The sequence below is a fragment of the Schistocerca gregaria genome, chromosome 1, assembly GCF_023897955.1.
Source record: "Schistocerca gregaria isolate iqSchGreg1 chromosome 1, iqSchGreg1.2, whole genome shotgun sequence".
Lineage (NCBI taxonomy): Eukaryota > Metazoa > Arthropoda > Insecta > Orthoptera > Acrididae > Schistocerca > Schistocerca gregaria.
Genome location: NC_064920.1, coordinates 519790937 through 519803690, shown reverse-complemented (window position 1 = coordinate 519803690; position 12754 = coordinate 519790937). Strand labels below are relative to the sequence as shown.

Here is a 12754-nt window from a genome sequence, read left to right as displayed (position 1 = left end):
AAAGTGTCTGCAGTTTTCCAACTACCTTTGTTAGAGGCAATGGAGTCAAATCATTGTCTCTCTCCTTCTCAAAATATTTGTGCACCAAGCACATAAACTCATTCACTAAACTTTCTGTTTAGCAACCACATTTTTATTCAAGCTTCTGCTGCAAACTGTAGACATCCAACAGCACAAAATAAATTTATTACACAGAGAAACATAGCACCGAATGAAAATAATTCACAACTGTTTGATTGTTGGATATGAGCACTGTTTGCAGCTTGGTAGTAACTGCTTTAGAGTCCTTTGACAATGTTGCATAGAACTGAAGATGCAACTGAGCAAGTTTTCTTCTTGGTAGGAGCCTTGTAAACAGCTAGAAGTCAAACACTTTGTTACTCTGCTCCAGTTATAGAAACAGGCTTTGATTTCCATTCCATTAACACTCTGTTTTTCCTTTCCTTTTTCTTTCTAAGTTCTGTTGGAAGATAATTATATATTTTGATTCTCATATACTTTGCACTGTTTTCATATAATTTTATGTTGTGTGGTGTAATATGCAAGTGAATTTTGTTTCTCGTGCCATAGGAGTGGTGATCAAGGTGATTGTTTAGAGACTCTAAATGCTGTGATGTGAAACAAATCAAATTCATTATGTATAGATATGCCAAGGGCATAATTTTAAGATGTTTGAAATGGGGCATATAGTATTCATACTTCTTTTGAAAAGAGGGTGTCATTCCTGCCTGCTTCTGTATTTTAAAAATGGTAAGTGATTCAGAGCTATTTCACCAGAAATAACAGACTCAAACATGGTGTGATACACAAGCTTTACAGCATCTGTAGTAGTTACATCTCTTACTGACTTACTGACAACAGTAACAACTCTTCGAGACATACCATGTTTATATAATATTCCTTATTTGCTTATTTTCTGTGCTTCTCTTCTTATTAAGGATTTCACACTCCTGAACATTTCTTCAAATTTTTCTTTCTTCTAATTCCTCTCTTGCCTGGTCAGTTAACTTTTTTAATTGATTGTTTAGTTTTCTGTACTGTCTTCAGCCATTTTCTGAAGCTCCATTTTTCAATTTCCTGCATTCATCCATTTCACCCAACATACTTCCCGTTATCCACTCTTTCTTATTTCTTGTTCTTTTCACTGATCCAGTTTCTATTGCTAATCTATCCATAACAGTATTACAAATGGTATTACATTCTTCAGTGACTTCTGCACTTCTTCTTACATGTTCCAATTGATTATTGAGATACTGACTGTACTCTTTCTGAAAATTCTCATTCTCCAAACTCCCAACATCCCATTTTTTATCTGTTGTCTTCCCTTAGCATGCTTTAATGTTGTCCTAATATCTGCTATGAGTATATTATGGTCTGTATCAGTATCTGCTCCTGGAAGGTTTTTTGCCATCTTAAAGCTGTTTCTGAACCCCTGGTTGATTATGACAAAAGCTATTTGATACCTAGCACTACCAGCTAGAGCTTTCTCCAAATATAATCTTTGTTGAAGGTATTTGTATTTGCAGATCATTAATGTAAAATAAAATAATGAGTTCACCAAAGCTCATGGTCTAGGTGATGCCACACTTTACATCTACTCATACATTCTGAAAGTATTATTAAACCTGCTGACATTAAGATCTCTTTGTTTCCTGTCATGTAATTACGATTCTAGCCTAACAAAAAGTTTGTCTTTGATGTTACAGTGTGGAACCTTTCAAAATATGTACTGTGATCTAAACAGTCAGATGCTCTAGCAAAGATCTCAGTACATCAACAACAGATACCTTCTGAAATTTATTCGACCTATTATTTTGTTAGTGAAATAAAATGTAGCTCTCTCTGTGAAACAGCCTTAAAGCTAAGCTTTGTAGGTGTCAGTAAACTAATTTGTATAACGTGCCTACAAATCCAATCAGACCTTATTTACTCGGACAGCTTTGAGAACAGTGGCAGTAGAGAGATGGTCATTTAGTTGGAAATTACTTGCACATGTCTACTTTTGTGGATTGGCCTTGTTAACATTGAGCCTTTTGAAGATATGTACTTGCCACACTGGCTCATAAGATTTTTCAGTTATGTCAAGTGATTTTTTCTTTCAACACAGTATGTGACTGATTTTGTCTACAATTGGTTTTAAAACCCTACTTAATACACCATTTTACCCAGAGGATTGGATATTTTCCACTGATGTCACAATTTCCTTAGGAGTTGCACTTTTGCAACATGGAGCTAGATCAACTGCTTCAAATGGATACTTTGTTAGGTATAGGCTTGGTTCTTGTTGATGGTTTGGTAGGTGGAACTTCACAATCCATGGCCTCCATCTCAGTAGGAAAGGAAAAGGTAAATTGGCTGTGATGATAACAAAATTTTTGAAGGGGGGAACTGGAATTAATGGGACTACCTCATTTTTAGGGTAAGATAAGTATCAAATGATTCAATATTGAATGAAATTAAGCTTAATGAGAAACTCAAGACAGGTAAGTACTAGAGACTTTAAAATATTACGTGAGTCTCATAAAAATACAGTGAAAAATAATTTTGGTATGTCACAAAATTATCAAAACAGCACAATGAAAAAAAAATAGTAATATATCATATCAGAATATCATGGGATTGAAAAACAAAATAAATAAGTTTCTTGTTTGCTAAGAAGATTTGGAAACTGAGGGTGGAACAGATGTACTATGCTGGTCTGAACATCATATAGTCACAGATATGGAAAAGGTAAGTCTAAGTGGATATAAACTTTCAGCACATGTAAATAGAGGTAGTGTGGAGAGGGGGTCAAAATTTATCATAGTGTGAAAAATTGAGAAATTAAATATTTCATGTAGACCAACATACAGAAGCATGTGTATCCGAGCTTCAACTAATTCATGATACTTTTAAAATTTTAGGTGTATATAAGTCCCTATTGGGAAATTTTAAGCTATTTTTGAAAAAAAAAAAAAACTGGATTTTTTGTTGTGCTATCTGTCAGATAGAGGGAAGCAAATCATTATTTGTGGGAATTTGAATGTAGATTTTCTGAATGACTCCGATAGAAAATCTTCACCTTGAAGTATTACTTGGTTCTTTCAATTTGACACCAGTTATTGATTTTCCTATTGAGTGGTACAGGAAAGCAGCACACTGATAGATAATGTTTTTATAGCCCAAGACAAATTTAATCAAATAAAAACTTTTCCTGTTATGAATGGTCACTCTGATAATGATGCACAGCTAGTTACATATATGATGTAGCTCCATATAGTAATGCAAAAGAACCTTTCTACACAGTGCATTCAATTAAAAAATTAACAATTGTAAATTTTAGTGAAAGCTTGAAGCAGTTAGACTGCGATGAGGTGTGCAGGGAACCAGGGCTACTTTAAAATTTAACACATTTCAAGATACCTTTGTGAGTATAGTTGAAAACAGGTTCCCTAAGGAAACAATGAAATAGAACTGTAAGGAAACATCTAAAAAGCCATGGCTTACTAAAGGGATAAAAATGTCTTGTGAACAGAAAAGGGAAATATAGCTGGAAGGAGTAATGATCCAGAAACAGTGAAACATAAAAAAAACTACTGCATTGTATTAAAAAAAGTTATTAACAAGTCCAAACGTATATGTATTACATCTGAGATTAGCACCTCTGATAATAACATTTAAACAATTTGGAATATTGTTAAAGGGAGAACAGGGCAACCAAGAGCGTAAGAAGACTGTATTTCTATCAAACTCAGTGAAAAGTTTGCTAACAAAAAGTCCAAAATAGAAAACATCTTTATTAATCACTTTTTAAGTGTTGTAGAGAAAATAGGACCCAGCCATTCATTAGAAAATGCAAGGCAGTTTATGGAAGTGGCAATATGTGTGCAATTTGATACACTAATACTCTCCTACTGAAATTAGGAAAATAATAAATTCACTCAAAAGTAAAAGCTCACATGGAATTGATGGTATTTCCAACACAGTACTTAAAGCTTGTTCCCAACAGATAAGTGGCAATCACATTACTCAGCCACATGTGTAGCAGCTCACTGAAACAGGGTATTTTTCCAGATTGACTGAAATATGCTACTGTTAAACAATTGTAAAAAAGGAATAGGTCTGTTGCCATCAACTACCACCTAATCTCACTTCTGACAGCTTTATCCAAAATTCTTGAAAAAGTAATGTATTCAAGGGTAACATCACATATTTATAAAAATAAAGTACTAACAAAACGTCGGTTTGGCTTTCACCAAGGCTTTTCAACAGAAAATGCAGTATATAGTTTCACTGATCAAACATTAAAAGCTCTTAATAACCGAACTTCACCAATTGGGATATTTCATGATCTCACAAAGGTTTTTTGCCTGTGTAAATTCTTCAAGATAAGCTTAAGTATTGTGGTGTGAGTGGGACAGTGCACAAATGGTTTAATTCATACATAACTGGGTGAATGTGAAAGGTTGAAATTAACAGTAAGATAGTTTTCAAAAATCAGCAGAGTCCTCTGACTGGGGAGAATGCTGTCCCACAGGGTTCAATCTTGTGTACCTTACTGTTCTTAAACAATGGAAAATCCAGGGTGGAATGCAACAATACCAGCAAAAAAGAAACTAGCTTTGCATCTTCATAAACTATGTAGAGCAGTATGTCATTAGTATATGTTAAAAACAGTAACAATACCAGAGAAGGAAAGTTGCTACTTACCATATAGCAGAGATGCTGAGTCATGATAGGCGCAATAAAAAGACTCACACACTCATAGCTTTCAGCCATTAAGCCTTTGCCAGCAGTATACACACACACACACACACACACACACACACACACACACACGCACAATGTACACAATGTAACTTGCACAGACGTCTGCAGTCTCAGAAGTGCGAGTTGCATTTGCATGAGCGTTTGTGTGTGTGTGTGTGTGTGTGTGTGTGTGTGTGTGTGTGTGTGGTACTGCTGACAAAGGCTTAATGTCTGAAAGCTATGAGTGTGTCAATCTTTTTTTTGTGCCTATCGCGACTCAGCATCTCCGCTATATAGAGAGTAGCAACTTCCCTTCTCTGGTGTTGTTATTGTTCTTAACATATACTAATGACACACCTCTCTACATAGTTTATGAAGATGCAAAGCTAGTTCCTTTTTTGCTGATTATACAAGTATAATAACTACACCCAACAAACAATCAGGTGAGGAAACTGCAAATAATATCTTTCAGAAAATTGTTGGACTCTAGCTAAATGTTGAGAATACACAGCACATACAATTCTGTAAAGCAAGTGGCATAACACCATTGCTAAATATAGACTTTGAACAGAGGTCTGTTGCCAAAGCAGAATACTCAAAATTTCTGGGTGTGTGCAGTGATGAGAAATTGAATTTGAAGAAACACATTGATCATCTGCAGAAACGGTTCAGCTCAGCTACTTATGCTAGTAGGGTTATTACAAATTTTGCCAATAAATACACTCCTGGAAATTGAAATAAGAACACCGTGAATTCATTGTCCCAGGAAGGGGAAACTTTATTGACACATTCCTGGGGTCAGATACATTACATGATCACACTGACAGAACCACAGGCACATAGACACAGGCAACAGAGCATGCACAATGTCGGCACTATTACAGTGTATATCCACCTTTCGCAGCAATGCAGGCTGCTATTCTCCCATGGAGACAATCGTAGAGATGCTGGATGTAGTCCTGTGGAACGGCTTGCCATGCCATTTCCACCTGGCGCCTCAGTTGGACCAGCGTTCGTGCTGGACGTGCAGACCGCGTGAGATGTTGCTTCATCCAGTCCCAAACATGCTCAATGGGGGACAGATCCGGAGATCTTGCTGGCCAGGGTAGTTGACTTACACCTTCTAGAGCACGTTGGGTGGCACGGGATACATGCGGATGTGCATTGTCCTGTTGGAACAGCAAGTTCCCTTGCCAGTCTAGGAATGGTAGAACAATGGGTTCGATGACGGTTTGGATGTACCGTGCACTATTCAGTGTCCCCTCGACGATCACCAGAGGTATACGGCCAGTGTAGGAGATCGCTCCCCACACCATGATGCCGGGTGTTGACCCTGTGTGCCTCGGTCGTATGCAGTCCTGATTATGGCGCTCACCTGCATGGCGCCAAACACGCATATGACCATCATTGGCACCAAGGCAGAAGCGACTCTCATTGCTGAAGACGACACATCTCGATTCGTCCCTCCATTCACGCCTGTTGCGACACCACTGGAGGCGGGCTGCACGATGTTGGGGTGTGAGCGGAAGATGGCCTAACGGTGTGCGGGACCGTAGCCCAGCTTCATGGAGACGGTTGCGAATGGTCCTCGCCGATACCCCAGGAGCAACAGTGTCCCTAATTTGCTGGGAAGTGGCGGTGCGGTCCCCTACGGCACTGCGTAGATCCTATGGTCTTGGCGTGCATCCGTGCGTCGCTGCGGTCCGGTCCCAGGTCGACAGGCACGTGCACCTTCCGCCGACCACTGGCGACAACATCGATGTACTGTGGAGACCTCACGCCCCACGTGTTGAGCAATTCGGCGGTACGTCCACCCGGCCTCCCGCATGCCCACTATACGCCCTCGCTCAAAGTCCGTCAACTGCACATACGGTTCACGTCCATGCTGTCGCGGCATGCTACCAGTGTTAAAGAGTGCGATGGAGCTCGGTATGCCACGGCAAACTGACTGACACTGACAGCGGCGGTGCACAAATGCTGCGCAGCTAGCGCCATTCGACGGCCAACACCGCGGTTCCTGGTGTGTCCGTTGTGCCGTGCATGTGATCATTGCTTGTACAGCCCTCTCGCAGTGTCCGGAGCAAGTATGGTGGGTCTGACACACCGGTGTCAATGTGTTCTTTTTTCCATTTCCAGGAGTGTATATCAGTAAATTAGCCTACTACACCTAGTTTCATTCACTGCTTTCATATGGCATCATATTTTGGGGTAATTCATCATTAAGAGAAAAAGTATTCATTCCACAAACTGTGTAACCATAATAATAGCTGGAGCTCACCCAAGATCACCTTGCAGACATTAATTTAAGAAAATCAGGATATTAACAGTACATTCACAATAGGTATTCACTTACAAAATTTGGTGTTAATAATCCATCTCAAAATACAAAAATAATAGCAAAGTGCATAGCTACAACACTATAAAAGATGACTCTTCACTATTCTGGGTTAAATCTGACTTCAGCACAGAATGGAGTGAATAATGCTGCCACAAAAATCTTTGGTCATTTGCCAAATAGCATTAACAGTCTGACAGAGAGCCAACGAACATTTAAAAACAAATTAAAAGAATTTCTGAATTACAACTCTTCCTACTCAGTGTGTGAACTTTTAGATACGAAGTAGTAGCTGTAAAGAAATAAAATAATTATACTGTGTTAAGGAAACTTACGTATTACTGACACATTCTACATCATGACAAAATGTCATATTCATTATCTGTGGAACAAGTATTAATGCAAAATAATGTTCCAGTGAAGTTCTTCATTTGATGTGTTCCTCATGCGCTTAATGAGCTCTGTGGGAGACTGCTTATGGAGATTTTCTGTATATTTTTTTAGTTATAGTCACAAAAAATTAACTGAATTGTGTGATTGCCACTTTATGAGCATTTTGATATGTCCCATTACCAGAAGATTGTGATACCCCTGCTTGTTCTGACTTGTGTTCCTAATTGTCCCATAATTTTTGATGTTCCATATGGTTTTTACTTTATCATTTGATCTGCTGTTTTTCTTTGTATAGAATAAGTGCTTTTGGCCTACCCCATAACACATTCAAGGGTTCATAGTATTTCCTGTAATGTAGTTTCACTGATAAGTTTGTGATGGCAGATGCCTGTTTTGACACATCATATTTTAATTCCAGTTGTTAACCACTTATTCCTCCCACTTGGAGTTGGTATGATTTTAATCTGTCTTTGGTGGGATGCTGACTTCAAAGTTTTTGAGAAATATATTTATGGGTTAATAAAATTTCTTATCCACTGCATCAGCATGGTAAAAGAGTACAGCAGCAACTATATAATAAAAGTAAGGAGGAAGCAGCTTTTTTTAGAGTAGCAGCTTTCTATCTAATATTTTGCATTAAATTTAGGTCGCATACATGATAAAACATTAAATAGTTAAATGATAGTTCATTATTCATGCAGTAGAGAGGTTAAGTTTCTATGATGTCTTTATCTCATATTAATGTATACTTTGAGTCATTCCACATTTCTGAAGGTTCTCCTTCTTGATGGGATGTGTGTAACATGATGAATTAATCAATTAATATTCTGATCTTTGTCTCATCATTTTCTAATTATAAGTAGTAAAACTTGTACAACTAGTATACTCTTATGATGAATTTGCTTTGTATGATATGTAGTAGTTAGACTATAGTTGATTACAATATGCAACAAAAAAAACTTTTTTTCATTTAGAAGAACAATGTTCACAGTGTCTGGAGAAGAACAATGTTAGAAGAACAATGTTCACAGTGTCTGGAGAAGAACTCGCCCATAAATCCAGAATTAATTTTACAATTTTTGTACACCCTCAGTTTTCATGTAATAATGCTTTTTGAAACTGCTTGTAGCATCTTATATCTATTATGCATGTTTCAAGATGGCATGCTCTCACAACAAGACTCCCAAATGCCAGCAGCAAGACTATCTCTAAAAGCACAAAGGAATCAAGGAAATGAGCAATGTAGTAGTAAATAAAAGTAAAGAATCACACCAAAAAATTATCCTTCATATTTTTCTGGGATGCTTTACTTCACTTCATAAGGCTAACAGTAGTCAGACAACACTGCAATACTCCATTTGCCTTGATAATGCTTTTGCATTAGTGAAATGTCCAGTGGAGCTGTTCTCCTCATTCTTCATTAGAAGTGGCAAGATGGTCTGGGAAGACATCCATCACCATTCAAACTTAGTTTAAGTGATGTGTTACAAATCCACAGGAAGGCTTACTCTCATCATTTCTTGTACAATATCATGAAATTTCTCTACCGCTTGCTTTCTTACAACTTTTGGCAGACACATGTGAAAGACAGCCATGCCACTCTTTTAACAACACTCAGTGAATCAAGAAAATGTTCATGAGGCATTAATTCCCTATTGCATTTGTACTAATACTCCTTCCTTTAATTTTGTTTCACTGGTCCTTGTAAACTTCTTTTGGAAGCATATGAATACAGGTAAAATTTTGTCCAGTGGTAGATTCACATTCTTGGGGTCAACAGGAAGAGCATACATCATATCCTTCTGTCCAGACAGTACCCCATTCTAAGCAGCCCAATTTATTCAGAAATACTGTTTTCTTTTCTGTTCCTGCTGTCCCACTTACAAAGAAGAAAGGCATGCCTTGTGCAACCAAGCTGACTGTTAAGAGGGTTTATGATTACATTGAGATCTCCACTTATATGCCATTTTCATTACTTATAATGGATAAATTTGAGTAGCAATTTAAAGTTATTGCATATCTTCTTCAGGTTAACTGCACAAGCAGTCAGAACACAAGAAAATTTGGTCCTGTTGTGGAGAAGTATTGCTTTCAGACAAGTAGTCTGGAAACTATGAACAAGCAACCCTCATCTACACTGATGTCATGGCAGAGAGTCTCCATAATGGAGAAATTACAAAAACTCTGTCATCTTTCTTTCAGAATTTTATCCAGAAAGAAACAGCAAGGGGCCACAGTAAACAATCATTTTGGAATCAGAAAAAAGCAGATTTGATTCTTTTAATATAAGAACTAAAAGCACAGCATACTACTTCAATAAATTTGAACTACAAGTGAGATTGTTACATACCCCTGAGACAAAAACTGCAGCTTATTAGAGCTGCAGTGGCCTTGAAATCTTGGATCTGCATCCACATATCCTTCACTGTGTTCTGAGTGTTCACCACTGTAATTGTCTTCACTATCTGCCACTTTCTCAGGAAGCATTGGCACTCTTCACTGTGATGTACAGCCCTTGTACTGATGTTAAATTAGGACTTTGCTCAGTTCTCCACAGGCTCACAATGAATTCCTTTCATTTTTGTCAAACTAAAATAGCAGTCCACTGTGTGGTCTGTTGGTTCCCTCCAAATAAGAGGAACAGCAAAGTATGTGTGATGTAAATCATTTAACCAGTCTATCAGGAGTGTAGCACATGGTTGGTAAACATCACATGTTGGGTCCCATATTTTGGTTGCCCACCATACATCTAAAATAGTTTATAGTACTTCTTTTCAAGAGGATTAACTCCACAGATATAGAAAAAAAAAAAGAATTTCCGTTATTTATACAGGTAGGATGCACTTGTTTTTTTTTAATTAACCAAAAACACAGACTGCAAACCTCTACAAACATAAAACAAGAAGCAGTCACTCCTAACAAATGTCAGAATACACAGTGTTGGGATGCAAATGGCAACAAACACAATGTGATTCTACTAGTTCGAGCATGACTTGTCAGCAGTGCTGCCAAACCACTGAATTGTCTTGAGGTATATATCTTAGAACTGAGGGGCATGTGTGGTAATTCCATGTACATGTTTTCATTATTTTTCAACACTTAAGTGGGCTATTTTAGTTATATTGCTGAAAAATAACCACTAACAGCATTTCAAGGATTTTCATAACATACAGGCAAGAGCGTCACAAGAAAACTGAGAACAATAACCAGGATCTGATTTCATTTTAGAATTCAACACCCACAACTTAGATTGTTGTTACTGCTGTTGTGGTCTTCAGTCCAAAAACTGGTTTGATGCACTCTCGACGTTACTCTACTTTTGTGAAACCGTTTCACCTCTGAATAACTACTACAACCTACATATTTCTGAATCTGCTTGCTGTATTCCTCTCTTTGTCTCCCTCTATCATTTTTACCACCCAAAAATACTAAATACTAAATTGGTAACCCCTTGATGTCTCAGAAGGTGTTCTATCAACCAATAACTTCTTTTGGTCAACTTTTTCCAAAACCTATTCGGTATACATGATTGCCCCATCTAATATTCATTAGTCTTCTGTAGGGTCACACTTCAAAAGCTTCTATTTTCTTTTTATCTACACTGTTTATCGTCCACATTTTGCTCCCATACATGGCTACACTATAGGCAAATACCTTCAGAAAAGACTTCATAGCACTTACATCTATATTCAATGTTAACAAATTTTGTTAACCATTGTCATCTATGCAGTTTCTTATACTAGGGAAATTTTATTAATGTCTATCATGCCTCAAGCCACATATCTAGAGGTTTTTTTACAAATATAGAATCTGCAGCACATGATCTTGTCTGTTTAAGATGTCCTTTATATTCCCATTGTACGAGGTCACTGAATATGTCTTTTATTTGCTATCATAGACTGTTGAATGCATAACTAAAATTAATGTGGTAAACACACACATGTCTAGGAGACTTGCTGAAAATTAAGCAGCCACTTACCTTCAAAAAGAACACATTAATAAAGTTGTTACATTACTGTAATTTAAAAAGAAATTTTTATGAAGAACAGTTATTATATAATGGTCAGCAGCACCTTTGGAACATTGTAACACTATGTGTGTGTGTGTGTGTGTGTGTGTGTGTGTGTGTGTGTGTGTGGGAAGGGCACTGTTAGAAAGCTTAGCAACATGTTCAGTCTTGTTTGTGTGCCTATCATACACTCATGCTTCAACTATATGGTGGGTAGCTCCTTTACTCTTTCCATAACTTAATACAATCCATACTCTGAAAGATGCAGTTTCATAAAGCAACAAACTGGACATGATGAATGATTGCATGAATGAATGAACTCTTTAACTACATCTTAGATACAGATTTATTGTTATCAGAGCTTGTCTAAGGTCATAATGATCTCTGTTATTTCCAGATTGTGCAGCTGGTGGCAGTGATGATTGGGTAATGGCCACAGCAAATGTTTCTCTTTCTTACACTGTAGAAATGACTCCTGGTCGTAGAATACCTTTTTTTCCACTACCTAAGGATATACGAAAACATGTCACTCCATTCTTTGAAGCAGTGCGGGCATTTGGACATCATATTGGAGGATATAAGCCTTATGAGCATAGTGGATCATTTGACAAAGGTCACACTAATTCTGCTCAGGATACTAATAGGAATCTTCTAAAGAGCAGAAGTTATATATGTACAGGATGCCTACTGACTACAGAATTCATATTACAGTGCACCTTTGTAACAGTGGCTAACTGGAATATGGCACAACCACCTGGGAGCTTATTTAGATATATTATTCAACTATGTTTAGTTTATGCAGTGTGTAATATTTGATTCTGTTTCACCAAATTAAGACGATCCTTTTATTGCATGGTGTTATTGCTACTAACTCTTCAGAAAAAAACTGACTGTTTTTTAATACAATGGAAAATGGAAACCAATCATTATTTCATCTCAGTATCAATACATTTTAGTAAAATGCTATATATAAATTCATTAATAACAGAAAACTTTTACATATACTTGTGATGAAAAACAGTTACCAATAATGGTGTTTTACAGTGTATTACTATTAAAGTTATACATTATATTTGTTTTTGTTCTGTTTTGTTCTGTTAGTTATTTCATTTTTGTTATTTGTTCTAAATTTCACATGCACCATAACTCACATTCACACGGAGTGTGTCAATATGTTATAATAACATGTTTTATGTGCTGCATTTTGCAAGTTCTGTTGCTGCTGCTTGATAGTCATTTACATAATTTTCATTGTCAGATGATAATTAAATTAAGTTAATTTAACTGTA

The 12754-nt window shown here is 37.0% G+C and overlaps 1 protein-coding gene across 1 annotated transcript in view; it reads left to right on the top strand.

The window, feature by feature from the left end:
- LOC126277674 (carboxypeptidase B-like) overlaps positions 1-12324 on the top strand; it is a 318726-nt gene extending 306402 nt beyond the window's left edge. The window contains exon 7 of the mRNA XM_049977382.1: positions 11863-12324. Within this exon, the coding sequence (XP_049833339.1) occupies positions 11863-12281 (419 nt within the window). The 3' untranslated portion in view covers positions 12282-12324. The remainder of the gene's footprint in view (positions 1-11862) is intronic.
- The last annotated feature ends 430 nt before the right edge of the window (positions 12325-12754 follow it).